Source organism: Phycodurus eques, chromosome 23, assembly GCF_024500275.1.
Source record: "Phycodurus eques isolate BA_2022a chromosome 23, UOR_Pequ_1.1, whole genome shotgun sequence".
In the NCBI taxonomy this organism is placed as follows: Eukaryota; Metazoa; Chordata; class Actinopteri; order Syngnathiformes; family Syngnathidae; genus Phycodurus; species Phycodurus eques.
Window position 1 is genome coordinate 3022809 of NC_084547.1, and position 26316 is coordinate 3049124.

General features: G+C 51.0%; 5 protein-coding genes across 19 annotated transcripts; all 5 read right to left on the reverse strand.

Moving 5' to 3' along the window:
* Positions 1-4164: 4164 nt before the first annotated feature.
* Positions 4165-7279, reverse strand: LOC133398091 (kelch-like protein 6; the record flags this gene model as incomplete). Its single annotated transcript, XM_061669701.1, is given in 3 exon segments — positions 4165-6483; positions 6548-6673; positions 6676-7279. Coding segments are annotated over 3 exon segments (1416 nt in total), but the record flags the coding sequence as incomplete, so codon positions are not given.
* A 144-nt stretch (positions 7280-7423) lies between these two features.
* Positions 7424-13337, reverse strand: LOC133397619 (leukotriene B4 receptor 1-like). Of its 9 annotated transcripts, none has more exons than XM_061668719.1 (5): positions 13195-13337; positions 11163-11715; positions 10697-10897; positions 10585-10625; positions 9053-10359 (listed from the first exon to the last, which is right to left on the reverse strand). In XM_061668719.1, exons 1-5 carry the CDS (start codon positions 13296-13298, stop codon positions 10062-10064), a joined length of 1197 nt encoding a protein of 398 aa, XP_061524703.1. In that variant the 5' UTR covers positions 13299-13337; the 3' UTR covers positions 9053-10061. The 9 variants fall into 9 exon arrangements, with proteins under 9 accessions (XP_061524706.1, XP_061524709.1, XP_061524705.1 ...); XM_061668726.1 differs by lacking the exon at positions 13195-13337 and adding an exon at positions 12817-13171; XM_061668727.1 differs by lacking the exon at positions 13195-13337 and adding an exon at positions 12589-12797.
* On the reverse strand, positions 13254-17872 carry tec (tec protein tyrosine kinase). 3 transcript variants are annotated; one of them, XR_009767670.1, is made up of 17 exons: positions 17704-17872; positions 17443-17640; positions 17256-17360; positions 16623-16704; positions 16408-16536; positions 16029-16326; positions 15869-15934; positions 15731-15785; positions 15497-15567; positions 15286-15419; positions 15082-15156; positions 14833-15004; positions 14475-14756; positions 14282-14400; positions 14039-14196; positions 13804-13959; positions 13254-13342 (listed from the first exon to the last, which is right to left on the reverse strand). XR_009767670.1 is itself a non-coding variant. In XM_061668718.1 (17 exons), the coding sequence occupies exons 1-17, from the start codon at positions 17785-17787 to the stop codon at positions 13876-13878; spliced, it is 2037 nt and encodes a 678-aa protein (XP_061524702.1). In that variant the 5' UTR covers positions 17788-17872; the 3' UTR covers positions 13640-13875. The 3 variants fall into 3 exon arrangements, 2 of the variants coding, with proteins under 2 accessions (XP_061524702.1, XP_061524701.1); XM_061668718.1 differs by lacking the exon at positions 13254-13342 and having other exon boundaries at positions 13640-13959; positions 16029-16198; positions 16274-16326; XM_061668717.1 differs by lacking the exon at positions 13254-13342 and having other exon boundaries at positions 13640-13959.
* Positions 17873-17957: 85 nt separating this feature from the next.
* On the reverse strand, positions 17958-20019 carry mrpl48 (mitochondrial ribosomal protein L48). 3 transcript variants are annotated; one of them, XM_061668732.1, is made up of 7 exons: positions 19922-20019; positions 19351-19444; positions 19181-19269; positions 18986-19107; positions 18756-18858; positions 18197-18395; positions 17958-18120 (listed from the first exon to the last, which is right to left on the reverse strand). In XM_061668732.1, the coding sequence occupies exons 1-7, from the start codon at positions 19940-19942 to the stop codon at positions 18107-18109; spliced, it is 642 nt and encodes a 213-aa protein (XP_061524716.1). In that variant the 5' UTR covers positions 19943-20019; the 3' UTR covers positions 17958-18106. The 3 variants fall into 3 exon arrangements, with proteins under 3 accessions (XP_061524716.1, XP_061524715.1, XP_061524714.1); XM_061668731.1 differs by having other exon boundaries at positions 18197-18286; positions 18938-19107; XM_061668730.1 differs by having other exon boundaries at positions 18938-19107.
* A 354-nt stretch (positions 20020-20373) lies between these two features.
* LOC133398039 (E3 ubiquitin/ISG15 ligase TRIM25-like) lies at positions 20374-25520 on the reverse strand. 3 transcript variants are annotated; one of them, XM_061669623.1, is made up of 9 exons: positions 25352-25404; positions 24670-24807; positions 23369-23977; positions 23188-23296; positions 22330-22428; positions 22014-22247; positions 21907-21929; positions 21296-21444; positions 20374-21235 (listed from the first exon to the last, which is right to left on the reverse strand). In XM_061669623.1, the coding sequence occupies exons 3-9, from the start codon at positions 23962-23964 to the stop codon at positions 20916-20918; spliced, it is 1530 nt and encodes a 509-aa protein (XP_061525607.1). In that variant the 5' UTR covers positions 23965-23977; positions 24670-24807; positions 25352-25404; the 3' UTR covers positions 20374-20915. The 3 variants fall into 3 exon arrangements, with proteins under 3 accessions (XP_061525607.1, XP_061525606.1, XP_061525605.1); XM_061669622.1 differs by lacking the exon at positions 24670-24807 and having other exon boundaries at positions 22330-22425; positions 25352-25520; XM_061669621.1 differs by lacking the exon at positions 24670-24807 and having other exon boundaries at positions 25352-25520.
* Positions 25521-26316: the final 796 nt, after the last annotated feature.

The window sequence follows — 26316 nt, forward strand, 5'->3', positions numbered from 1 at the left end:
AAAGTCATGAAGATATACTCGCCCTGTATAGTTGCTGCTTGGCTCTTCGAGAGGCACAGCATTTCCACTTTCAGTCTGGATTGCTGCCAAATACAAATACAACATTAAAAATAAATTACATCTTCAAATGTGTTGTCATCAATAATGCACATGACTTCTATACTTGCCTCAAGCGAGGAGAAGCTGTTCATCTTGGAACTGCGTGCCGGTTGTGTACAATTGTTGGTCTTCACCCTGAAGAAAATACAACTGTTCAGTTTTGTGTTGATCAATAGGAGAAATTGCTCATTCAAAGCAAAACGGATTTAGAGCGCATTTCATACACAAATCAATGCACTAAATCATTCAAAACGGAAAAACTACAAATAAAACAGCAGTTCAACATTTACAATCTCAGTACACAAAAATACAAATCACAAATGAGTGTTAGTCCATGCACACCCAGTGAGTTAGTCAGGAAGTAGACAGACACAAAGTAACGAAGATACACTCCCCCTGTATAATTGCTGCTTGGCTCTCAAAGCGGCACAACATTTCCACTTTCAGTCTGGATTGCTGCCAAATACAAATGAATCATAATTACAAATAAATAAAGACTCCTTCAAATGTGTTGTCATCGATGATGCACATGACTTTCCTCAAGGGAGAAGAAGCTGTTCATCTTGGAACGGCGTGCCGGTTGTGGACACTATTTCATCTTCATCCTGAAAAAAATACAAGTATTCAGTTTTGTGTAGATCAATGATAAATTCCTCATTCAAAGCCTGCACTGTATACATCAACTCAAAACCAAGACCTGCTCTGGACAGAGACAAGCCGAACAACCTGCAGACCATCTCAAAACCACTGAACCAAACCATTAGCTCTCCCAACACTTTCCATGCCTTCCCCCATTACAAAATCAGACGTGCCACCAAACTACCTTCCAAAGCCACAGTCAACCAAGGCAAACCTCAAAGCTCAGTACTGCGCCCCCTCCTGTTCACAATTCACCTGCAAAGACAACTCTTGTCCCCATTAACTCTTCATTTGGTGTGTGGAATTCTTCCTTTTACTCATCCCTTTCCAGGTCCTTCTGAGCTCTGCAAAAGGAAAAAAAAACAAAAATAAAAACCATGCCACTTCATTTTTATTTTACTTTGTTTCATTACCTTCTTTCATCCAGCTCTTCTTCCACTCTACACAACAAGCATATAAACACCATTACTCTGGAGCAGGTCACCTTAATTTTTTTCTTTTTTTTTATGCACATTTGCACTTATTACCTGGTTCTGGGTCTCCTTGCTGCTGTAGTTGGCAGTCAGTCACTTGATCCACTGGCGTGTGCGGGTTACCCTCAGTTCATCTCTCAATCTGCAAAAACATGCCATACAATTACTTCACCTGTGTGCACTTCTTACCCTCATCCGGTGGCTCTTGATGCCTCGTCTCATCCTGCACTACAACCCGCTATTCGTCTACGCGGCAAGAAAGGAAGAGGACAACAATGAAAGATTGGAGAAAATCTATTCATTTACTTTTGGGCATATTTCACGTGCTTCTTTCATTTGTGCGTGCAGACTTCTTACCTGGCTTTTTGTGCCACCCGAACTCATCCGTGGTGGAAACCGGCAAAAAGCCGTTTGTCCGTGCACTTTTTACTCTGGTCCAGTTCATCTTGGTGCCTCTCACCCACCTTGAAGAAAAAGGGGCGAAGAGGGTAGGGGGGGAAAAATATCTATTTTCTCCAAATTGTGTTAATCAATACGACGGACTCCTTCCCTCAAAAACCGGCAGACAACCCCCAACCTTCCTTCGCAAAAACCACCCCACCCTCAACTCCCCCGACACTTTCCACGCCTGCCTCCTAACAATCGGAGCTACCACCAAACTACCTTCCAGGGCAACAGCAATTTAACAAACTACACAAAGGAGCTGGCCAGTATTCCAAAAAAATATATAAAGTAAAAACAAACAATATGCCAACCCCAAAGTGAAGTGTGAACATGCTGTGCTCAAGCAAACCCATGCACAAACCTTTCCTTGCACGCTGCTGATCCTCTGCCGGTCAAAAGCCTGCAACAAGCACATTGCCACTGTTAGAAACATTTACTTTCTTGCATGACAAAACCAAATTGTTTCAAAAAATAAAGTACCTTACACCGAATTTCGGTCCGACTCCACTGTGTGCGTTTCCATATCATCCCACTATAACATTGTCAAGTTTCATTCAATGACTTAAACCACACTTCAAACAACTTTTACCGTTCCCTCCCAAAGAATATTAAATGCATATTTCACTGATTAAACTTTAACAGCACTGTTACCTGAGGTCAATGCGCATCTCTGTACGCACAAATAAAAAAAATCACAACTCAGACTCAGTCCAGCCAGTGGACACAGTCATGAAGATATACTCTCCCTTTATAGTTGCTTCTTGGCTCTTGAAGCGGCACAGCATTTCCGCTTTCAGTCTGGAATGCTGCCAAATACAAAAACAACTAAATTAAAATGGAAAAAAATAATAAAGACCCCTTCAAACGTGTTGTCATCGATAATGCACGACTTGTATACATGCCTCAAGGGAGCAGACGCCGTTCATCTTGGAACGGCGTGCCGGTTGTGCACATTCATCCTGAACAAAATACAAGTATTCCGTTTTGTGTTGATCAACATAATTTGCTCATTCAAAGCAAAATGCATTTATATAACACATTTCATACAAAATTCAATGCACTTTAAATGATTAAAACCACAAAAACAAAAGTACAAATAAAACAGCAGTTCAACATTTACGATCTCATCATACATCTCCGTACACAAAAATACAAATCACAAATGAGTGTTAGTCCATGCACACCCAGTGAGTTAGTCAGGAAGTAGACAAACAAATTAACCAAGATATACTCGCCCTGAATACTTGCTGCTTGGCTCTTGAAGCGGCGCAGCAGTTCCACTTTCAGTCTGGATTGCTGCCAAATACCAAAAATAAATTCACTTGCACACTTGCCTCAAGGGAGCACAAACTGTTCATCTTGGAACGGCGTGCCGGTTGTGTACAGTTGTTGGTCTTCATCCTGAAAAAAATACAAGTATTCAGTTTTGTGTTGATCAATATGATAAATTGCTCATTCCAAGCCTGCACTGTACAAGTCAACTCAAAACCGAGAGCTGCTCGGGACCGAGACAAGCCGAACAACCCGCGGACCAGCTCAACCTCCCTTCCTTCGCAACAACCGCTGAACCGAACCACCGCGTCCAACCGTCAACTCTACCGACACTTTCCGTGCCTGCCCTCATTACAAATCGCACCTACCGCCACGCTACCGTTCCGTAGCCACAGTCAACCGAGGCAAACCGCAAAGCTCAGTACTCCGCCCCCTCCTGTTCACCATTTACATGCACCCGCAGACAACATATGCAAAGACAACTTGTGCCCAGAGTCTTCATTTGAAGTATGGAATTGTTCATTTTCCTCATCCCAGGTCCTTGTGAGCTCTGCAAAAGAAACAGGGGGGGGGACAAGTGTGGCACTTGATTTTTGTTTTTTTACTTAGTGCATTTCATTACCTCATCTTTCATCCAGCTCCTCTTCCTCTCTACAAAAGAACAAACACCATTACTCTGGAGCAGGTCGCCTTTTTTTTTTTTATATACATTTGCATTTATTACTGTGTTCTGGTTCTCCTTGCTGCCTCAAATGTCTCCTCCTCCTCCAACCTGCAATAATAAAAACAAGCCTGCTGTCGTTCACCCCGAGTTCATCTATAAACCTGCACACACATACAATTACTTGTCTGATGGGTCTCACCTGTGCACGCGTGTCTGTACTCGTGACCCTCGTCCCATCATGCACCACACCTGCTCGTCGTCAACAGGACGACAATGAAAGATTGGAAAACAAAATTATACATTAACCTTTGTGCATATTTCACAGCATTTGACATACTTTTATTGGTGCGTGTGCGGACTTCTCTTACCTGGGTTTTTGTACCATCCAAAATCATCCATGGTGGGGGAGAAGAGGAAAAAAATTAAGAAATACAAATAAGCTAGTGTGCGCTGTTCATTTATTTGTCTGTGTATGTACTTCATAAAGACAAACATTTTAAAGCACAATGCATAATTAAAACACATTTTTTTTCTAAATATACAACATTGAACACTTCCACATGAATAGCAAGATGAACAATAACAACCAAAACTAAAAAAATTTTTTTTTTATTTTACATAACACCACAGGTGTTTTGAGGATTTTTTCTTTTTTTAAAACAATACCCCCAAAAGTACAAAACATCAAAATTCACCTCAAACATCTCAGATTAAACTATAAAACAAAAACATATCTACATAAAACACTCCACATTCACATTGAAGGGAAAAAAATAAGGTTGTATTACAATACCACATTTCAAATAGAATCACTTTTTTCCCCAAACGTTCATACCCAACTTTAACACCATACAGAAAATGTCTAAAAAGATAAACCAAAGTACAACTTCAACTAAATACAAAAATCACTGCACATAAACACTAAAACCACTAAACAGTTACTCACAAAACTTATTTATTCCCATTTACAACAATTCAAAAAAAATAATAATAATACAAAAGAAAACTACACAAACGAGCTGGCCAGCATTACAAAAATAAAACACGCTCAGCCCAAAGTGAAGTGTGAACGTGCTGTGCTCAAGCAAACCCCATGCACAAACCTTTCCTTCCACGCTGCTGCTGCTGCTGCTGCTGCTGCTCTGCCGCTCAAAAAGCCGACAACAAGCACATCGCCACTGGGCAAACGTGCCCAAACAGCAAACATTTGCTTGCTCACGCGAGAAAACGCAGCTGAGTCGCTCCCCCATTTTCTGCTGGTGGCAATTAGTGCACCCGCGTACGCGTCATTGCTCCCTGGGGCACACCTGTCTCCAATTAGCGCCACACCTCGCGACGCAATGGTCGCAAACGGAAGACAACACGAGACCGGGCGCCACATTTAGTCGCACGCTGCACAACATTGAACCAAAAAACAAAAACAAAATAAACCCTTCCCACCCTTGAAAAACAACATTAAGGAGGTCGGTCGGCGTCCTCCTGCGCCGCGATCGGAATTCTAAATCGATCAACAAGTTCTCCATTTTCCCGCCAACACGCCACTCGGAAGTAACCATGTCGGCGCACGCCCGCCAGCTGGCGCCATCTTGTGGCCACAAATAATACATTTAAAAAAGGCTTGAGAAAAGTTTTCGAAGAAGAACAATCACTTCTTGTTGTCATGAACATGCATGCGCACGAAATTTCTTTGCTCAAGGACACCACAGCCGTGAGTCCGGGAGATGTTGGCCGATGGTCCAATCGGGGTCTTGAACCTCGGTCCCCCACAGTGGCAGGCGATGATCTTAACCATTGGGCCACGACTGCCAAAGCCATGACATGTGGTCTTATTTTGTATTATTTTTTTCCATTTATTTAAAGCCTTTCTGTAAACCCTGACTATATATCTATCTCTTTTTTTTTTTTTTTTACTTTTTACTTGACTTTTCAATGGAAATTATTGTCAAAACCGGAAATCGTGGAACATGTACATTTCATGAGACCTTTTTTCCGAGCGCAGCAATCATACATGCGGGGTATACACTGTACATATACTCAAACATTTCACATCCTGAGTGCAAAGCAGCAATAATCTACATTTTATTAGCAGCTTCCTCAGTTAAGATATCAAAGATACGGTATCCCACACCCGATACACGGTGCCCGTTATGACTTAGTTGCTGTATCGCCTTGAAGTCGCACGTCTTTGCGCATCTCCATGCGCAGGTTAATTGCCCTGACCGAGACCCGAGACCGGAAAGTGGAAGGAATGAGTCGGATGAGGTGAACTCCTCTTTCTCAATCCGTTGACGTGCCTTCGGTCAAAGTCTGAAACGAGACCGCTCGCCTCCCTGAACTCTCGAAAGGTCATGAGTTGGAATCGAACGCCACTCGTCAGTTCGCCGGCGTGTCTCAGTCTCTCTTCGGGATCCGCCTCCAGCCAGGACACCGAGGCTCTGAACGCGACCGGCTCAGACGGCACGCTCAGACCGTCGCTGCGGAGAAATTCCAGAAGCTTATCGATTTGGAGGTCCAGAAACTTTTCGGTTGCGGACACCTCCGAGAAGTTTCTCAGCACGTAGTCGTCGGCTTCCTCGAGGAGCTCCGGCATCCCGTAGGCTTCCGCGAAAGAAGCCACGTCCAGGCAGGAACTCGCGCCCGTTTCCCGTTTCATGAAGAGGAGGCGGAGAGAGATGGCCGACCGGAACTGAAACCGGAGGGCCGTGCGGGCGAGCTCGAAGACGCTGTCCCAGTTGACGGGAAGGGTCCCGCGGTAGCAGCAGCAAATCAAAGCGGCCACCTCTGGAGCTTCCTTTAAAGGAAGGGCAACGCGGGCTTGACGGGATTCCCTCATCCCGCTGGTGAACGTGCCTCTGAAGTAGTCACTGCTCGCTGCCGGGATCACCCTGTGGACTGACAGAAGAGGCAGTTCGAGCCGGACATTGAGGCGCTCGACGATGAATCTTTCGGCACATACCGTGGAACGACGCTCCGCTCGCATCCGAAATGACGTCGCAGCCTACGCCGTCTGCCCGCAGCTGCTCTACAGACCGAAGGGTACGTCTCATCTCCTCTAAAGCGGAGACCGCCCGTTCCGTTTTCGGTCGCAGAGGTCCGACGGTCTCGGAACTCCGAGCGCACGAGCCGCTGTCTCCGTCTGGGGTAGTGCGGCACCCGTGAGAAGCTCCCCGGTGTAGGCCAACTCCACGACTGCCCGCAGCCCGCAATGATCCACATCTGGGCCCAGAAACGGAGACCGCCGGCGGGGAGCGACCTCGCCCCGATCGCGTCTCGGGGCTTCTTCCCTCGACCTCATCTCGACGAAAGAGCTGACGGCAGCGAGGACGCAAGAGTGAACGCGGACGCTGCGCCCGTCCTCTGTGGCCACCGTCAGGTCCGTGAGGAGACCCGATTCCAGCAACTCCCTCAGGACCGAGAACGTCTCTCGAGGAAAGCTTTGGCTCAGATACGGGCGTACGTTACGTCCGGGCCCTTCGTCTTCCCTTGGCCTGGGCCCGCCCGGTTCCGCCCTCTCGCTCGTCAGCCCCGATCTCCAGTCGTCCAACGCCACGATTCTTCTTAGCTCGCGCTTGTCCTGCTCAACGCCCTCCTTTCCTTCTCCGAGGACTCGCTTCCTCCTTTCCTTTTCCCTCCTCCGCTGCTCTTCCCATTCCGCCGGCAGGCCGCTCTCACTCGCCTCCGTGCGGATTCAACTGAGCGTTGTGAATAAATAACAAAATAAAGTGCGTCCCTGTCGTTGCTCTCTGTGAGATTCGGAGCTGGCTGCTCGCGCTCCCCTCTTCACGGCAACGAGTGTGTCCGATGTCCCGCATTCACAGTCGAGAAGTGCGTGTTGCTTTCCGGTAAATACTTTATTTGGTACTTTTCCCGCTTTAAATACATCAGTTTGGACAAGCATAGATTCTCCTGAACATGGAAATTGAGCCCTGGTTTGACGCTAACTAAGTGAGGTTTTGTAAATGCCGTGTGATGAAAGAAAGGAAGTGTGCGTCGACACACGCGATTTAAGTTAGGGACGGTCCTCCGCGTGACGCCGTGCAATAGTACACCGCTACAAACTACAACCGCAGTGACAATAACAAACACGAACAGATGACTACTTCTCTGAGCGATAACTTCACCGTCGGTGCTCTTAAATTCCTGTCAAGTATGGAAGTGGGAGGATTCTCAGGTATACGGCAAAGGAAGGACAATGAAGAGTACTTTGTAAAATTGGAAACACAATTCATCGCAGTATCTGTAACATGAGCTATTCTAAGGGCTCGACACTTGCCAGAGTCTTCGGTTCCGGCTCATCCGTCTCTCTCGTCTCCGCGTCGCCGGCGTCTCCCTGCCTCCCTCTGAACGGCTTTGCCGGTTTGACGGACAGCGTCTGCAGAACCGAGCAGTCTTCCCGCGAGGAGCCGGTGCGTCCGCCGCGGATGAAGGTGGATGCGCTCCTGCTCTCGGAGTTGGTGGCCTCGAAGAGCTTGCCCATGAAGCCGAGACCGGCCTGGCGGATGTGGGAGCTGCCGGCGAAGACGTACAGAATGGGGTTGACGGCGCTGCTGAAGTAGGCGAAGGCGGTGACGTTGGGACGGGCCGCGAGGGCGGCCGCCACGGTCGTGCGGCTGCCTTGCAAAAGGCCGATCACCTGGCGGGCGGCGCGGGGTTAAATTGAGTTTGACTCGATCTCTGCAGACCCTCGAGTTCGACGGAATCACCTCGATCGTGTTGACGATGTGATACGGCAGCCAGAAAAGCGCAAAGGTACAGATGATCATCAGAATCAGTCGGCTGCCTTGGCCCCGCCGCTTGAACGCGGCGCTCTGCAGGCGGCAGATGACGGACGAATAGCAGGTGTTGATGAGGGAGTAGGGCACCAGGCAGCCCGCGACTGTCTCAAAGGTGTACTGGAAGACCCGATGACCTACGCTTTGCCAGTGGTACGGCACGCAAAACCTCAGCGTGGCGTTGTTCGGGAGTACTTTCCTCAGATTGCTGCGCACACACGGGAAAACGAGGATGCGATCGAGTGGCGCGGCGGCGGCGGCGCCGCGCGTACGGGACTTACCTGCGGTAGAAGGGCATCGGAAGGGAGAGCAGGAACGCCGTGCTCCAGACTCCCAGTAGGAGAATCAGCAGGGATCGCTTCGTCCGCATCCTCTGGGATAAGAAAGGCCTGGTGACGGCCAGCCACCGATCCATGCTCATCAGGCAGATGAGGTAGATGGACACGTACATGTTGACGCTGGACAGGTAGTGAACCAGCTTGCAGGCCGGCGAGCCGAACTCCCACCCCCGCCCGCCCGCCAGGAAACGCAAGAAGACGGGCGCCGTGAGCAGCACCGAGGCGTCGGCCACGGCCAGGTTGAGCACCAGCAAGCACGTCACCGAGCGCTTGCGGACGCGACAAACGACCGACCACGCCACGAAGAGGTTCCCCGGGAAGCCCAGTGCGAAGGCCAAGGTCAGGATGGCGATGCCGACCTTGGCTGAGGTGCTGACGGGCAGCGAGAAGGCGGCGGAATTGGACACCATCGCTTCGTCTGACTTCTGCCGCTGTGAGCTGCAAACTTTCATAGACCGAAGAGGAAACAGGATATGTTGAATTAACAGCGGGGAGGCCGACCGCTCCGCCTTAGTCTCATCGCGTCGTCGGCGTTTCGCAATAGCGCCCTTGTACGCGGTGAACCGTAAGGTTCACATTCCCGACATCTGCGAGCGGGAAATTTTTTTTGTCGACTTACCCGAGTAGAAGACACGGATTCTCTCTGGCTGCTGTGCGGAGACAATTTGCGAGGACGCGATTCGTGTCGACGCAACCTGTCCCGCCCGCTGCCGTTATTACGTAAACGGATAACTCTGACGATTGACTCCCATTTTGCATTTTGGGCCAACGCTCGGTGGACGCTTGACCTGCACCATCTAACGAGCGGCAATTTTCATTGTCGTCTGCATCAAACTGCGAGCCGTTTGGGATATTCCGGTTACCGTGTTCGACAGGATAGGGGGTATAAATATTGAAAACTATGACGCCGTGCACTTCTATTGTTTAAAGACGAGCGTTTCAGTATTACATCTCATAGGATCAGACGGCTTTACCCAACGAGAAGGCGTCCGGTTGTGCAAGCGGGACGTGAAGAAAACAAGAAGTACATCAGGAAGTTACTTGACGGGACGGGGACATGACGTCGCCAATGACTCGTCATCTCGTGTCTTCGGAACAACTCTGCGGTGCGGCTGTGCCGATGTTTTCGTTCACTGGTCGAACTGGTCGCCGGCCAATCGCACACAATGCTTTCCGTTTTGTTTATTTGGACCTTGTCTGCCACACAAACACGCATTTGTACTTTTACACCGACACGGGCCGTCTTTTGACCTGCGACACGACAACGCGTTGCTGTCCTCATTGTTCACGGAGACGGTCGACTGTGCGAATGGACGGACATTGAAAACGGCAGCCTGCGGCGGCGGCGGCGGCGGCGGCGTCACGTCTGATGCTTCGGCGCTTTGACAGCGGAGCTCGAGGCGGACTCCTGAACTTTGTCCTTCAGCATGACGCCGTCCGCCTCCTTGTCCTTGTCGCGGCTGTTCTGGCTATTCTGACGACTCTTCCTGGTGACCGAGTCCAGACCGGCCGCCTCGAACAGGCGGGCCATGAAGGCCAGACCCTCCCGCCGGATATATGACTTGCCGGCGAAGAAGTACAGCACCGGGTTGGCGCAGCTGCTGATGAAGGCCACCGAGGACGTGACCGCGCGGCTCCGGTGCCAGATTTTAGCCAGCCTGTCGGATGACAAGCTTTCATGAAAGGGAGTTCGGGAGGGAACGGGCGGCTTTGAAAAGAAATCCACAACCCAAGAGGAGAGAGTTGAGCCCGGCGGAGAGAAAGTGAAACCTCAACCGACAGCAGAAAATCCCCGGCCCGAAAGGAAGCGCGAATATGCTCTTTTGGCCGAAAGACGACCTCGTTTCCAATGCAAAGTACGAAAAGAACACGCGTCGGCTTACGTCGCTTTGACCGAACCCTCGGGACAGAGCGCCCACGTGACCTAAGGACAAAATCGTCACATAACCGTGTGTGGAGACGTCACGCGTGCGCGGCGAGTCCACCGGCGCGTACCTGCACCGTGTTGACCATGTGGTAGGGCAGCCAGAAGACGCAGAATGTCACCACGATGGCCAAGATGAGCTTCTCGCTGCGGATGCGTCGGTTGAATTTGGTCTGGCGGATGCGGCGCAGGATGCAGATGTAGCTGACCACCACGATGCTGTATGGGATCAGGAAGCCCAAGACCAGCTCCAGCATGTACTGGATGACCGTCTGCGCACAAGAGACGACCTCCTGTGAATGCTTTGCAGAATGTGTTCAAGATTGAGGCATGCGCGTGGATATGATCGTTGGCAGGTGTGTGCCAAATCCCATTTGACACATCCGCCGCCATTGACGGCTTTAGAAGTCAAACGTTAACTAGGAAGGCTGGCAGCGAACGAGCGTCGGTTTGAACGTGACTGGGTCATGAAGACAATTTTTTAATCCCAAAAATATTCATCTTGAGCTCAAAAAATCAAAAACCTGGCATACTAACATGACTGTCCTCATCGTGGTACGAGTCGCAGATGGCGCGGTCGGCGTTCGTCCTCACGTCCCGGAAGATGACGGCGGGCGCAGAGGCGAGCGCCACCGGCGCCCACGTGAGCGCCACCGTCCACGTCACCGTCCTGTGGCCCACCGTGGTGCTTATGCGCTGGGGCCGCAGTACGGCCAGCAGTCGATAGAGGCTCATGAGGGTGATGATGTAGATGGAGGCGTACATGTTGGCCAGGCACAGGTAGAAGAGCACCTTACACATGACGGTCCCGAACGCCCACCGCTTCATCACCAAGTAGGCGATGAAGAACGGCGTCAGCGCCATCAGCGAACCGTCGGCGATGGCGAGGTTGAGGATGAGGAGGGTGGTGATGGTCCGCTTTCGGGCACGGGCCATGACGCTCCAGATGACAAAGAGGTTGCCGGGGAAGCCCACGAGGAAGACCAGGCTGAGGATAAGCGCGCCCATGGTGGTGGAGGCCGGGCTGTCCACGATGCTCTCGTTTTTTAGCGGCACGGAGCTGTTTGCTGGCGCCATCGGGGCGCGGTTTCTTCAAAAAAAAAAAAAAAAAAAAAGTCACAGATTGGCTCAACGTGAGAGACATTTGTCAAGTGTGTTTGTGCGGAGGGAGGGGCGAGGCTGACGGGTTTTAACAGAGAATCCCAATTCCAGAGTCCAGACCGCACATGCCCGAGGTTGAGCAACATTTGATTCTTTACTGTCAAGCAACCTCGACGCACAAAGGTTACAAAGGTAATCATTCAAACAAGTGTTCACAAGCATCTTGACGTTGTCCACGTCTCCGAAAGGGGTCTCCTCCTCGATGACACCCTTGAACGCGTGATGTTGACTTGGCCTGGAAGTGCCAGATGCTCAGGGAATTGGGCCTCATTCGTGAGTTAATGCGTGGAAATTAAAGAACGCGGCGCACAAGTATACGCAAAAATCACCGTCGGTTTCAAGACATGTGCGAACTGGCCGATGTTCTTTGCGCCACCGTGCGTACGTTGATGAAGCAGAATGCGTCTTAAATCGGCGGGTCGCTGCAATCTGCTTCAACGGCGCCCCTATTTTTGCCGCATCTCGGCCATTTCTGATGGACCGCAGTATCAACACGTTGTGCATCTTGGGGAAAAGATGCGTGTTTGACGTGTTTGGTTGGAGTTTTTCTCCCCCCAAAAGCTGACCTTCATGACTTGACCTCGTTACCGATTTCTCCATTTGTTAGATTGGTGAACGAGCAAAACGAGTACGAACGTGTTGATAAATCACACATTTGTGCACGAATGTGCGCGTACGCACAGGTTAGCGAATGAGGCCCATCGCGCGCTGTCGAGGTGAAGCAGCCGCACCTCTCGGCGGACGTGCTGCTTCGTCGTCTGACCTCGTCGTTTGGGGTTAAAGATAGATATATCTGGCACACCTGCCATTTGACTCGCGCCGCACCCATGCCGTTGCTCTCCACCGCGTCGCCGCTGAAACTGAAATATTGCGCAAATCAATTATTGCGTGTTAAGAGTTTCCTGTGACTCACGGCCTACAGAGGAATCACGCCAGCCGCACGCCCCGCTCAACGGGAGCCACTCGCGCTGCGCGCATTGGAAAATGGATACACTCGCCCTCGCGCGAACAAGAGCAGGCCGAGACTCACCTGTTAAATCCCAAAAAGGAAAACCCACGGCTGTGCCCGAGAAGAATTCTGAGGATGAAGGCGTCGCGCCTCTTTTAAACCTTTGCTCACGCCCACACTCGCCGCCTGCTGGAGCATGCAGGCTTTGGAGGGAGAAGGAGGTGCTTCCCGTCTACCTGTCCGCCTCCGCTCAGCAGGCTGTCGGGTGTCAACTTTGTTCATGTGCATTTTTTGTTTGTTTGTTTTGCGCGGAGACACGTCGATTCTGGTTCCAATGCTAAAATACAAATCTGTCCTGGATTACTCATATGGCGCCAACTCAGGCGTTAACGGATGTTATCTCAAGCCACTCGACACAATAAGCAGGTCAAGAACCACACCCCTTGACGGACCCCTTACCGAAGTGACTCGGGATGCTGCGCCAGAAGACGACGACCTGCCGGATCACTCCGCTCGTCGCCATCCTCAGACGTGCGCGTAGCCGAACGATGACCTCGCAGCATCTCGCGTCGACTTGTCCGGGGCGGATCAGAGGTGAACGTGACTCCTACCGGGCACGAGAGAACGGCATCATCGCTCGGTTCGCCGGTCAACCCGACGAGTCCCCCGCCTCGCTCGGGATGCCCCGCGAGTTCTTCTGTCCGGACTGCGGATGGAAGACCCGGCCGGGCGTGACACCGGCGACGGAATCAACTCTTGAAAATGATCTCGCCGACGCCGGCCACAAAACGCTCTGCGGCAGCGCTCGTGTAATTGCCATTGTCTTTACTTCTATATTTTTAAACCTTTACTTGTGCTTGCATGGGTCAAATCAAAATAAATAAAGACAACAAACGCAGCGTGCTTCTTTTGCTACTATTTTAATGGCCCGAATGTGATTGAATTTATTGATGGATTGAATTTAAATACAGCGGTGTTCCGTGACTATTGTTATATTGTCTGTCTACATGTGTTTCCCCCCCCCCCCCATTTGTGTTCAAATAGCCATTGCTTAAAGGGTTATCACACCGTGACGATGGACGACGGCCATCGAGGTTCGCATCCTCAAGGCGTGGTTGTGGGCGGGGAGCGGCCGGCCTGTCAGACGGCGTGCGCGACGTCGCCCTCCAGGACGTCGGAGATCGTGAGGCAGAGCTGAGAGAAGGACGGACGGTCCTCGGGTCTCTGCGGACGAGAAGCGTCGTTCGTGTATCGCTGTCGGGTGTCAACCGTGTCGACCGTATCGCGTGTCGGGTGGGCTGACCTCCTGCCAGCACAGCCGCATGATGTCGTAGACGGTCTCTGTGGCGAGTGTGGGCCTCGACAGGCGGTGGCCCTTTGTGACCAAGGTAACAACCTCACGGTTGCCGCGCTGCTCAAATGGCATGCGGCCTTCGGTGAAAGCCTCCCACATCAGCACACCTGCGTGGTCAAATCAACGGAAATGCATTCGTGTCAAATTTGACAAACGCAAAGCGGAGGTTTACGGTCTCTTCTGTAGCCTGACCGTAGGACCAGACGTCGGACTTGCTGCTGTATCTGCAGAAGTTGAACACTTCCGGAGGGGACCACTTCACCGGGAACTTGGAACTTAACGATGAGGTGTACTGGTCGTCCAAAACGTACCTGCGCGACACCGCGGCACACCTGCCAACACCGCTTCGTTCGCTCGGCCGACGGCGAGGGGACGCGACGCTCACCTGGCCATGCCGAAGTCGGACACCTTGACCGTCAGGGAGTCGTTCACCAGGCAGTTCCTGGCTCCCAGGTCTCTGTGAATGAAGCTGCTGCTCTCCAAGTGCCGCATGCCCTCGCACACGTCCAGGCAGACGCTCAGCAGCGAGACGGCGCCGAAGCCGCCCCGCCGACTCCGCAGGAAGTCCAGCAGGCAGCCGCGCTCCATGAACTCGGTGACGATGTAGATGGGCCGCTGCCGGCTGCACACGCCGTACAGCTGCACCAGCTTGGGATGGGACAACTTCCTGAAGGGACAACAAAAGCCTCCTCCAAACTATCCCGTCACAAACGACTCTGGGCTTCCTCGTCACCTTTCCTTACATCATGACCTCGGCCTCCTCCACGAAGTCCTCTTCGTGCATGGCTCCCGGTTTGATGGCCTTGATGGCGACTTTGTGCTGCGCCCTCCACATGGCGAGCCGCACCACCCCCGCCTGACCGCTGCCGAGCTCTTTCATGAAGGTCAGGTCACTGGGGTTGATCTCCCACTTCTCTGGACGGGGAGCGAGCGAGATGTCACGATGGATAGACCTGGCTTCTTCAAAAAGAATCATCGGAATAATTCCCTACTGTAGCTGAAGCCGGCCGTGGAGGGAGCGGAGCTGTCCTGTTTCCCGACAGGATACCTCAATCTGGCGACAAGCCCTAACGTGTGATGACAGTTGTTATATTGTTTTCGCACTGCGGTTCATGTACAGTACGTGAGAGATGTTTTGAGCATTTCATCATTTTTTTTTTTGCCAATGTGCAAAGCAACTGCAATGGTTTTGGCACCTGCCGCGTTGTGTCGATGGTACGCGATGAGCTCAGCGATGGAACAGAACACGTGTTTCCCCGCCAGGTAAAACTGTTTGGGCGAGCCTTTTGTCTCCTTGATGAGGTAATGTTTGATGGTGCCCCCTCCGTTCCTGCGGACCAACGCAAACAAACGTGACACCCGTTGTCGTGCGCCAGGGCGACGGCTGAGAGTGCGCGGCGGACGGACTTCGTGTAGAGCGACACGGTGTAAGTTCCCCTGGTGCTGGACTCTCTGACAATGAAGGTGCCTTCTTTGTCCTGCAGGGGGCGACACAGATAGCACAGTGAACCCCTGATTATTATTACCGCTGCACAACAACGCTGCTTTGAATACAATATATATCGTGTACACGCGGTTAAACGCCGCCTCTCGGAACGATATTTGAAAATGGACGAATGAAGGACGAGCAGAGGTCCTCACCTCTTTCCGCAGGAGCTCCTCCGCCTTGTTCCTGTTGACGTGTTTGCCGTACCAGCTTGCGCACAAGACACACACGCGTGTCACGTCCATGCGTTTAAATCGCTAACGTCCACCCTCGTAACGATTACAATAACTCACGCAAACTGCGCCAGGTTCCCGGATTTCTTCTCGGTGACGTAGTTACTCGGGATGTAGCCTTCCTCCCTGGAAAAGTACGTGTCGTATCGGTGTGTAGTTTCCAACGCTTTTACAGGTAGCGATTACCAGTCGGTGCATCCTTGTGACGTTCTTAACGTACCCATCCTGGTTGCGCGCTTTGTACCAGTTGACGTCGCAACGCTCCACGATGACGTATTCGCCCCCTTTGACCAGCCTCAGGTCGTGCGGCTCTCTGCCCGGGAAGTCGTACAGCGCCACCGCCGCCTCCTCGCCGTGGTCGCGCGCCTCGGGAGGGAGCGGCCGCAGGTGCTGCAAGAGGGAGGGAAAGGCTCGACCGTGTGCGAGCGTGTGGCCGTGCGAGCGAGGCTGCGAGCGGCCGGTTACCCTCCCGTGTGCGCCTTCCTCAGCAGGGATCGGCGGAAGCGGTTTCCTGGAAGCTACAAAAGAGGAACAGAAAGCGGGAATTCTACTGTCCTGCTTGTGCAACGCTCGTGAATGATTGAGCGGTGGCTACCCACCGTCCCCAAACAGATTGTACTCCTCGCAGCCGGGGGCCTGCTTCTCCGCCTGACGGCAGCACAGCCACTCGCCCTCCCACCAGAACCGCGGGTGGAACTTGGTCAGGATCTCCCGGTTGTCCCGGATCTCTGCGCACGCACGCACGTCATCCGACAGGTCGTGTGCCGACGCGCACGCGACGGTTGAATGCTGACAAAAGCAAAACAAAACCGACCCTCTTTGATTCGCTGGACCCAGGCGGTCCTGCTGTCGTGGCTCGGCGTAAACACGTACAGCGTGTTGGTGTTGTGCACCACCTAGAGTGTGAAATTCAAACATTAGTACGAATGGAGGGTGGGGGGGGTCTGCACGGTTGCGTATTAGCTATCTGCTATAAGAATTACATGGGGGGGGGCAAGAGATCAAAAAGTATAAGGACCATTTCTTCAACAAAAGGAATTGTTAAACCAAAATACGTAAGAAAAAAAAATAAACAGTTAAAAATACCACCAATGAACTTTCCAAATTTTCTTCCACAGCCTTATTCGATCATGGAAGACATTTGGACCCTAACAATTGCACACTCAACATCCCCTGACGAACCCACTGTACAATTTTTACAAAATGGTTTCGGCTAGAGTGATTTCTTAACAACGTGTTCAAAAAAAATCTTTTTTAAATCTCACATCAACTTTATGTTTTGTGTGTCCAATTTTAAGGGGAAAATTCATCTGATAAATTTCGGGATGAGGCTGTAACATGCAGTAAAGAATTTCTGGAGAAACCGTGATTGTTATAAACGGGCTCTGGTTTGACATTTCCACGTTCACAAATGAGTTTTCGATCAGGTCGAGCTCACACGGCATACCTGGAAAGGGAATTTGTTCTGGCAGGGATTGAGCCCGCCCTCATCCTTGACCACCTCCACGCATCGAATGCGACTCAGCTCGACGGAGCCCCTCTGGAACTTTTTCTGCGGACGACAAGAACGTGACTTGGTTTTTTTGGGGGGGTTTTTTTTGCGTGCGCGCGTGACCGGCGAGGACGAGCGCCACCTCCGCCTTGCCGTCGTAGTAGCTCAGGCTGCTCTTGGTCAGCACGAACAACCTCTCCTTGTAGTTGAGCGGAGACGTCCTCCTCCTCTGCTGCGATCGCTTGATCAGCTTCTCCTCCAACAGCGGCTCGGCGTTCATCTCGGCCCCAACTCCGACGTCATCCCATCGCCGGACACGAGACGCTCGACTGTATCTGAGCTGCGGGGACAACCGTGTCGTTATCGTCGCTATATAATCATAATAATATCAAAAATGACTTACACTTTGGTCACCGCAGTGTGGGTGTGGACCGCAGTTGCCTCGCGTCGTGTGATTCGCAACTTTCACTTCTCCTTTGGAAGCCATCTGCCTCGCGTGCGTTTTACACACGAGTCAACTTCCTGCCGAAGACACGGTCGCCGGGCACAAAGCGAACGAGCAAATGTTCGAAGCAAATCAATGATTAACTCCCCGCACTCGCACTGTATAAATCACTGGTTTCCCCCAGGGGTAAGAAAAGCAAGACTAAATGGAAATAGCATCGAATTGTTTATTTCACACAACTCAACATACAGTGCCAAAACCAATTTTACAAACAAGCAACAATCTTACACACAGAACCTATGGACTCATCTGAGCCATGAGACCCTCCAGCTCGGGTCGCGCCTTGAAGCGGGCCAGGAAGTCAGCTTCCGTGTGCTGGGCGGCAAAAAAAAAACAAACCGAAACATCACGTGCATGTCGTGGGAGCGGTCGTCCATCGGAGGGAACTCACCTCCTTCGCTGACAGGTCGACGCCCTCCGGCTGGTTCGTCAGCAGGACGTCCATCAAGATGGGACACAGCGACGCCTTCAGGCTCTGCAGCTGTGTGTGCGGCATCGTCACGTGGGAGCTCAATTTTCACTTCGGCCAGTCCGCTTGTACGGTGGCGCACTGAGACTTGGGAGTTTGGTTTTTTTTCGAGATTTGAAAACTAAAGGGGAAGCAACCATTGTAGACAGACAATGTACGAATACCGCTCTGCCAAAAAGGACCGATATTACTGCTCCTTACTAAGTATTGGTGAGTATTCTCCAAGGGGAAAGATGCGCAGTTACAGAATGAATGAAACTCAGACCTCAAGGCACCACTGTAGATGGATATTTTCCAAAAGCGTACTTTTTCTATTCGACCGCATGGAAATGTTGCTGCAGCCGATTATGCCAAATAACTTCGGGCGAGAGGAAGGGCACGCCCTGGACTGGTCGCCATGTGTATGTACATGTTTTTTGTTTTTTTTTTAAACGGATGCTGGTAAAACGCAGCTTTTCAAAAATATCTGTGCACACGTTACCTGAATGACACGTCTGTGGGTCTTCAAAAGCGAGTCGACGTACATCTTGGTGCCGCTCTCCTGCGTCAGCATCAGCTCGGCGCTTACGGTGGGCAGCGAGTAGCTGAGCGGGAACAACGGAACGCACGCTGCGTTACGCGCAGCCTTTGAGCGTCGAGGTCATATTCGGTTCTCCGCGTCACCTCTCCGCCACGCTGACGCCCAGCCGGGTGCACAGGTTGTGGACGTACTGGGCGAAGTGCTCCACCGCCGTCATGTCGTAGCCCGACACGTTGACGTTGAGGGTCCCGTACGCCGTGTCCGTGGCGGCCGCGATGCTCTGCATCTGATGCTTGTCTTTCTTTTTCTTTGGCTGTACGTGAAGGTGAAGTCATTTCGCGGCCGTGACCGCTGAACCCGTTTCGAGCTTCGGCCCGCCCGCTCACCGCTTCTCTGGGTAAGAGATGGCGCCACCTCCCAATGCCTTCGGTCGGAGAACCTCTGTATTGCCTTTCTTGTGTCCGCGCCACGCCTCCTGCACGCCGCAGAGCAACGTCTCATCAGACTAACGTGCGCAGGACCTCCGGTACCACACGTGGTTCTCGTGTGTGCTTACCCCACACCGGAAGCCGGGGACACGCGGGAGCCCGTGGAAGACGAAAGCAGCTTCTTCTTCCTCGGCTGCAGAGGAACAGCGCTTGTCTCGGCATCTGTTAATTGAAACGAAACGTCAACAGTCACGTGAGGATTGACACATTTATGTAGTCCTTCAAATGGACTACGCCCCTGCCCGTGCTCTTTTGGAAAGTCAGTGGGAACATGTGCTTGGCAAAGCTGAAAAATACTGATTGAACTCAACAAATGACTTGTGTGTGCGTGTCTCGTGTGAAACTGCTCCCATGTTAGCGTCCATCCATTCTTTCACATTTCAGATGATGTGCTGTATGGATCAAAAGGGAAGGCGTTATGAGTTTATATGGCATCTATTCATCGTATTCCATTGGGCTAGTGGGGGGAGGGGGACATTTTTGTCAAAAGACATGAACTCAGCCGTGGCGTTAGTCGACGGGTTAATTTTAATTCGGATCACCTTCGCGAAGGACGCCAAAAACAACAGAAGGAAGCGGAAGTCAATGACCTTTTCAAAACACGAGAATAAAGCAACACCACGACATATTTATACGGACCTCTCTCAAGACAGGATTCATATTTGCACACTTCAGCGACTTAGCAGCCTTCAGATGTCCAGTAACCACTCACAAAACGCAGCGCCGTAAGCGGAAGCTGGTACGTCGACTTTGTGTGTCCGTGTCTGGACAAAATGTGTGGGGTCCTCTTTCTTGACTCGTTGTCTTTCATTCGATTTTTCAAATTTGCTAACAAAATAATGGAATTGTATCAGAAGGAGAAATGTTTAAAGGATGACGAACGAAACATTCATTTTGAAAACTGTTGGGCGTTCAAATAAATGCTAACCGGAAGCTAGTATGTTGTCTGTGCGTCCCCATGAATGTCGAAATGTGTGCTTTCCTACTGTGGTGGTTTATTTTTATTTTTTTCCCCATCAACCTTCTTGTATTTCGACAATGAAATAATGCAATTAAGTCATCGGACATATTTTAAACACGAATACACAAAATTACATTTCAAAAACTATTTTATTAACAGTTTGGCTTATCACTAAATCACCGGTAGCAAAACATATTTAGATCCAACATTCAAATACAGCAAGCCCAACATAATATAGCATCTCTGAATTAAAGTGCTCTGGCTTAAGTGAACATCATAACATTTTAAGAAATATAATCATTCAGTCGCTGTTAATTGTTAGCACAAGGCAAGCCACCTCCCGAAAGTATTAATGCTTACGAACATGATTTTTTTTTAAATATTATATAGTTTCTGCTTACCCCAGCTGACGTCACATGTCAACCCATAATGAATGTTTTTGAAATGTGGGAGGGGGAAAGCCACGCAAACAATGAAAACCTCACACGAGGTTTGAATCGAGTTTCCAACCAAGAATCCTTGCCTTTTCAAAACAACTGTGTTTAATTAAGAGTTCAATGAGGGAAAATACCCAGCAATGTGATTTGAAAAAAAATGAAATTAAAAAAATAATCACAGTATGGAGTTACATCCTTGGATTCTACATTCAGCATTGTGTGCGTGTGTGTGCGTCTAATCTCTCTCTTCGCCATCCTCCTCATCGTCGTCATCCTCCTCCTCTTCCCGATCATCCTCTTCCTCCTCTTCCTGAGCTTCCTCTTCCTCCTCAGGAATGTAAAGTTCATCATCAGACTCACTCAGTTCATGGCCTTCGTTCTCCTCCTCCTCCTCCTCTCCCTCTTCCTCTTCTTCCTCATCCCCGCTCATCTCTTCCTCGCTGCTGTCATCGCCGTTGTCGTCGTCGTCGTCGTCGTCGTCGTCGTCGTCGTCATCTGCCTGCCTGGCGACGTCCTCGTTTTCGCCCCGCTCCTCCGCAATATCCGAGCGTTGACCTGATGGGAAGGAACATGTCAGACATTTCTTTCGGCTCTGGGCGAGGCCGAGCGGCTTACATATGAAGTTGATGGCTGCAAAGACGTAAAACGTAAGATCCAGGTCGAGGAACTTTTGCAGTTCCTCCTCCATCATGATGCCCAGAAGCCCCGGATCCATGTCCACGTATTCCGGGTAGAACATGCTCTTCTTCAGCTGTTTACGGCATCTAGGGGGCAGAATCGAAGCTTATTCGAGCACATTTGGTTCCAATACAGCAGTGATTCTACTGACCTCTCCAAGTACCATCCTAATGACCAATATTCAAATACAATACTGCACTAGGTAGTGTCGACCATTTGTATGGTGGTAGTGAAGTCGACTCACTTCACAATAAGGAGCACTTTGGCAAATGGCAAAAAAGTCAATACTGTATGTTTTTGGAAAAAATATACAATATTCTACAGTACTATTTATTTTTTTAAAAACATTACAAACTTTTTTTTTGTTATGGCTGGAACGGATTCGTGGGATTTCCATTCATTACAATGGGAAAAGCTGACTTGAGATGTAAAGTCGCAGATGAAAAGTTTACAACAGAGCTGTACTCTGCCAGTGATTCTTTTGTGTACCACTAGAGGGAGCCCATACCAAACCGAGAAACCGCTGTAACGTAGAATTGAGAGCTTACTGTCGTCCTGTGGTCTTGTAGGCCTGGTGGGGAGGACACAACATGAAAAGTGGTCATGAAAACAAGAGATGGGCGCACACAAACATGTCCACGAAAAAGCGGCTCACCTCGATGAAGCGGAACGGGTCGTTTTCCTGCACGAGGCTCTTGATGCCGCAACGCACCTCGCGGAGTCGAGCCAGGTCCTGGCAGATGCGGGAGATGTTCTTCTGGATGGCGGGCCCGATGGTTTCGCAGTTGGTACGCGTGCACTGCATCAGTCGGCTCACGAAGGCCGACACTTTCTCCTCCAGATCCTGACGCAGCCTGGCCAGGCACCCCTCGGCATCCTCCAAGAACTTCTACAGAGGAGACGGGGGGGGGGGGGGGGGGGGAGGCGTCACCGAGGAGGATCGCGTGACATGCCGGAGCCTCCCTCCTCACCTTGTTCTGTCTCTCCTTCTCCGTCTGCTCGTGAAGCTTCTTCTTGGCCATGCCGTACTTCTTCTCTGTCTTGTGGAGCTGTTTGTTCAAAACCTCCTGCTAACGGGCACCGAAACAGCTTCGTCAATGCATCGGTCAAAAACATCGTCGCTGTCGGGCGGAAAACTCGCACGACCAAATATGGTCAAGTTGAGATTCCACCCCCCCCCCCACAAATCGCTACATTGGTCTGTCCCCGCGTCGGCTGTTACCCTTACACGCTAACAATTTTAAATGTTTACATTTGAACTCTCTCTCCTCTTCGCTCACTCCGCGGGAGCCGTACGGCATTATGTCGCCTCGAGATTGGCGTGAAAATAGCTACTTTGGATACATTTGAATAAGCCTATGCTTTGGTACAGAAGGAACTGGTCAGCCACGAAGAGAAGTGCGTGCAAATTCATTTCTGTCGACTAAACTGCTTAGTCAGCTCATCCTTTTATTTATTGCGTCATTCTTGGCTCTAGGACCTTTGGAATGTTTGGGAAGATGGTGTAACCACAGTTGTTTGCTTTTGTGACGTATTAAAGCCTTTTAGTTACGTCAGGACAAGACAGAGCAATGTGTCAATCGTCCATTTTTTTAGCATGTTCAATTCGAGAACGACCACGATTTTGGGGTAGTGGTGAGTAACGGTATATGACAGCCACATAAGGTATGATACCAACTTGAACAATGTTCAAAGCAAAGCAGGCTCACTATCGCAGTGTGACCAACGCGCTTTTCTGGACTCTTGACCAAGGTCAAAGCCTGGGACGCGCACGCCGGAACGTTCTTACAAGGACAGCAGACAGAAATGTTGAGCGCCCGGTGTCTCACCTTGATGTCTTTCATGGTGTTCTTCAGGGTCTTGATTGTGTGGCCCAGGTGTCGCCCTTCGATGGTGCACGCGTTGCACACGCACGCTTTGTCGTCGAGGCAGTAGTACCTGGAGATCAACCGGAGTTAAAAGACTTTCTGATGCAGTATTGTCGAGTGGGCGTCCCCTTTCAACACGTGCCTGAAGATCTCGTCGTGATCGGGACACTTTCTCTTCCAGAAGTCCCTCATGGGTTCTGTGAGCGGATGCTCTCGGAACGCCGGCAGCTCCAGGTGCGGCTTGACGTGCTCCGGGCACATGGACACCTCGCACTTGAGGCACATCTTGACTGCCACGCCGGAGGGGGCGGCACTCTCCTGCATGTCGCCTCTTTCCTGCGAGAAGCCAGCGTCCGCAGAGGCGCCGGCGCCGGACGGCGGAGGGCAGTAGTCGCACGGAACGTAATCTTGCTGGCCGGTCGGGGTGGACGCGACGCACTCTCTGGGAGGCTGAGCCGTCGCGTCGACGGCGGCCGCTCGACGTCGACGGCGAAAATCGAGAGCGATGTTAGCCAGCTTGAAGTTCTTCTGGAAGCTCCTGTTGCAGCGGTGGCTGTCGCGGCACTCCGGGCACTGGAACCGGCTCTGGTCCGTTAAGCGCCGCAGCCGATCCAGGCACATCTTACAAAAGTTGTGGCCGCACGGAAGCAGGTGCGGGTCGTGGAAGACGTCCAAGCACACGGGGCACGTGAGCTCCTCTTGCAGGACGTCGGACTGGTCCGACGGTCCGGATGCCATATTGGCGTCGGCGCTGAGGCGAGGCACAAGCGATGAGTCAGAGGAGGGAGCGCGTGACACGGCGGACGGGAAGTTCGACCACGTAGTTCCTCATAAATTAAAACGCTGCGATTGACTGGCGGCCAGTGCGGGGTGTACCCGATTCTTGCCCGAAGCCCAACAGAAAATGGATGGCTAAAAGAAAACATTACCATGCAAAGTATATAACTTTCAGGTAGGAGCCACGTGTGCAAGAGTGTGACAACACGTTTAGCCTGCAGTAGTTTAGTAAAGTATCACTGAAGTCGTTCTGTCAGTTTCATTTTTATCACTTATGTTCTCAACAATCAGTCTCGTATTTCTTTTAACTCATTTATTTTAGTAGTTAACTAAAGATATGTATCCAACGTATTCATCTATGCACTCCTTTTACATAGCGCCCTCTGGTGTTCAGATGGAGACGCCACATAACTGAAACGCCTTGTGTTACGGGCTACACGTTCGAGTGAAACGTGTGGCAAGACTGTTAGAAAAAAAAAAACATTTGGGTGTTAACATGTCAGTTTGAGTTGCTACTCCCATATCTGTCGTAGTATACTTCAACTTGTGCCAATGTACGTGAACTCGAAAGTACGAAGTTCGCTCGAACGGACGTCGACGAGCTAGCTTGGTAGCGACGCCAGTAAGCCTTCCGACTAATCTGATTTGAGGCTGCTGTGCACTCACCTTGGTGACAGGAAGCTCGTCGGACTTCAGCGGTGCTCACCGGCCCGAAGAGAGGCTGCCTCCCCCCCGCCCCGAGGGGGCACCGGCGGCGTGGGCTCACTGGCAGACGCGAACAATCCCGAAGCCGCCGCGGTGCACCTGCCGGGCGAGCTTCCCACGTCACAATGTCCACGGACACAATCCGCCTTGTTTTTTTTAAACGCCCTGCTTGTTGTACTATTGTGCCACACACATACAGCGTGTCTTCCCAGAATTTTCCGTTTGCCACACGGCAGTGCGGGACCGACGGACACGACCGACAAGAAAGAGGCCAAGACCGATATGAGGGCGACGCATTCAGGCAGCCTCGGACATCCACCCTCCTCCTATATTCTCCTTGCCAGTCACATGACCGCTGTGAAATATATTTTAAAAAACAACAACATGGCTGGCCGATTTATCGTCTAACATTCCATTATATGGATATTTTAAACACACGAAAGCAACATTTAGAGTCGTCTGAAGCGAGGGAGGGGGGAAAACAAGTGGAAACGGAAATGAGATGTTCAAGGGAGACTCAGATAACCTGCCGTCAAAATGTGCCGCGTCCTCGTCCTCCTTTTCAACTACGTGCGAAAGGATTTATAGTTGTATGATGTTCTAGTAATTACGAATACTACTGTAAGTAGGAGAGAAGGCTCACCTGTGGTCGTCGGTGACCGCGGGCAGCGCACTGTAAAGGTTCGCGGTGCCTTGGTGCGTCATGACGTCGCAACGCGAGTCCGACTTTTGTCTTTGTGCGTCTACGTCACTGGGAGGTTGCTTACCCTCGCTCGCCGCAGCCGGGCCGACATGACATTATGTGCCGGTACAGTGTATGCAAACAGCCCCCCCACCCCCCCCCTCTTAAAAAAATAAATAAATAAAACAATATTACATAAATTGTTTTCGTTTCCTCTTCTGGATGGAGTCATCCTCCCAGCTTGGGGGGGGGGGGGGGGTTACTGCCCCCAGTTCCCCGATAAAGACGGGCACAACTTGTTTTGTCAGTCTGGATATGGAAGCCTCGCAGGATCTTAGCCTGGTTGTTCTCAACCGCCTTGGGTACCGTCTGCCATCTTGATTCTGAGACCTCCGGTTCATATTTGGTACGCCGTTTCGTGTTGTTTGGTTGTACCGCTCCATGTATGCCTCGCCTGCCAGCATCTTCCACCCTGCTGTGATGTGCTGCACTGTCTCAGGGGCTTCTTTGCACAGCCTGCATCCGGGGTCCCGTTTGATGTGGTAGACCCCCCGTCCTCGAGTTAGGGCCTGTTCTTGTGCTGCCGTGATTAGTGCCTCCGAACTGTCTTGCAGTCCAGCCTTTTCCATATTTTCTCCGTCAGACACTTTTTCAATTTGTTAGTGGTACATGTCATGCGGGGGCTTGTCTTTCCATGATAGCCCATCTGGCTCCTCCCTCCTTCCTGGGCTTCTGTTGCGCGACGCATTCATTTAGTAGTTAATCACGAGGGGCCATCCTGATGTATTCTTCGAGATATACCTTAGCTGGATTGTTGGAGAACATGTTTATTCTCCTGGCCTGGATGCACCGTGACGAGCAACAACCTTGACGAAACGATGCTTTATCACTAAAATGATGGCAAAGTCCAAGACGACAGGAACTGC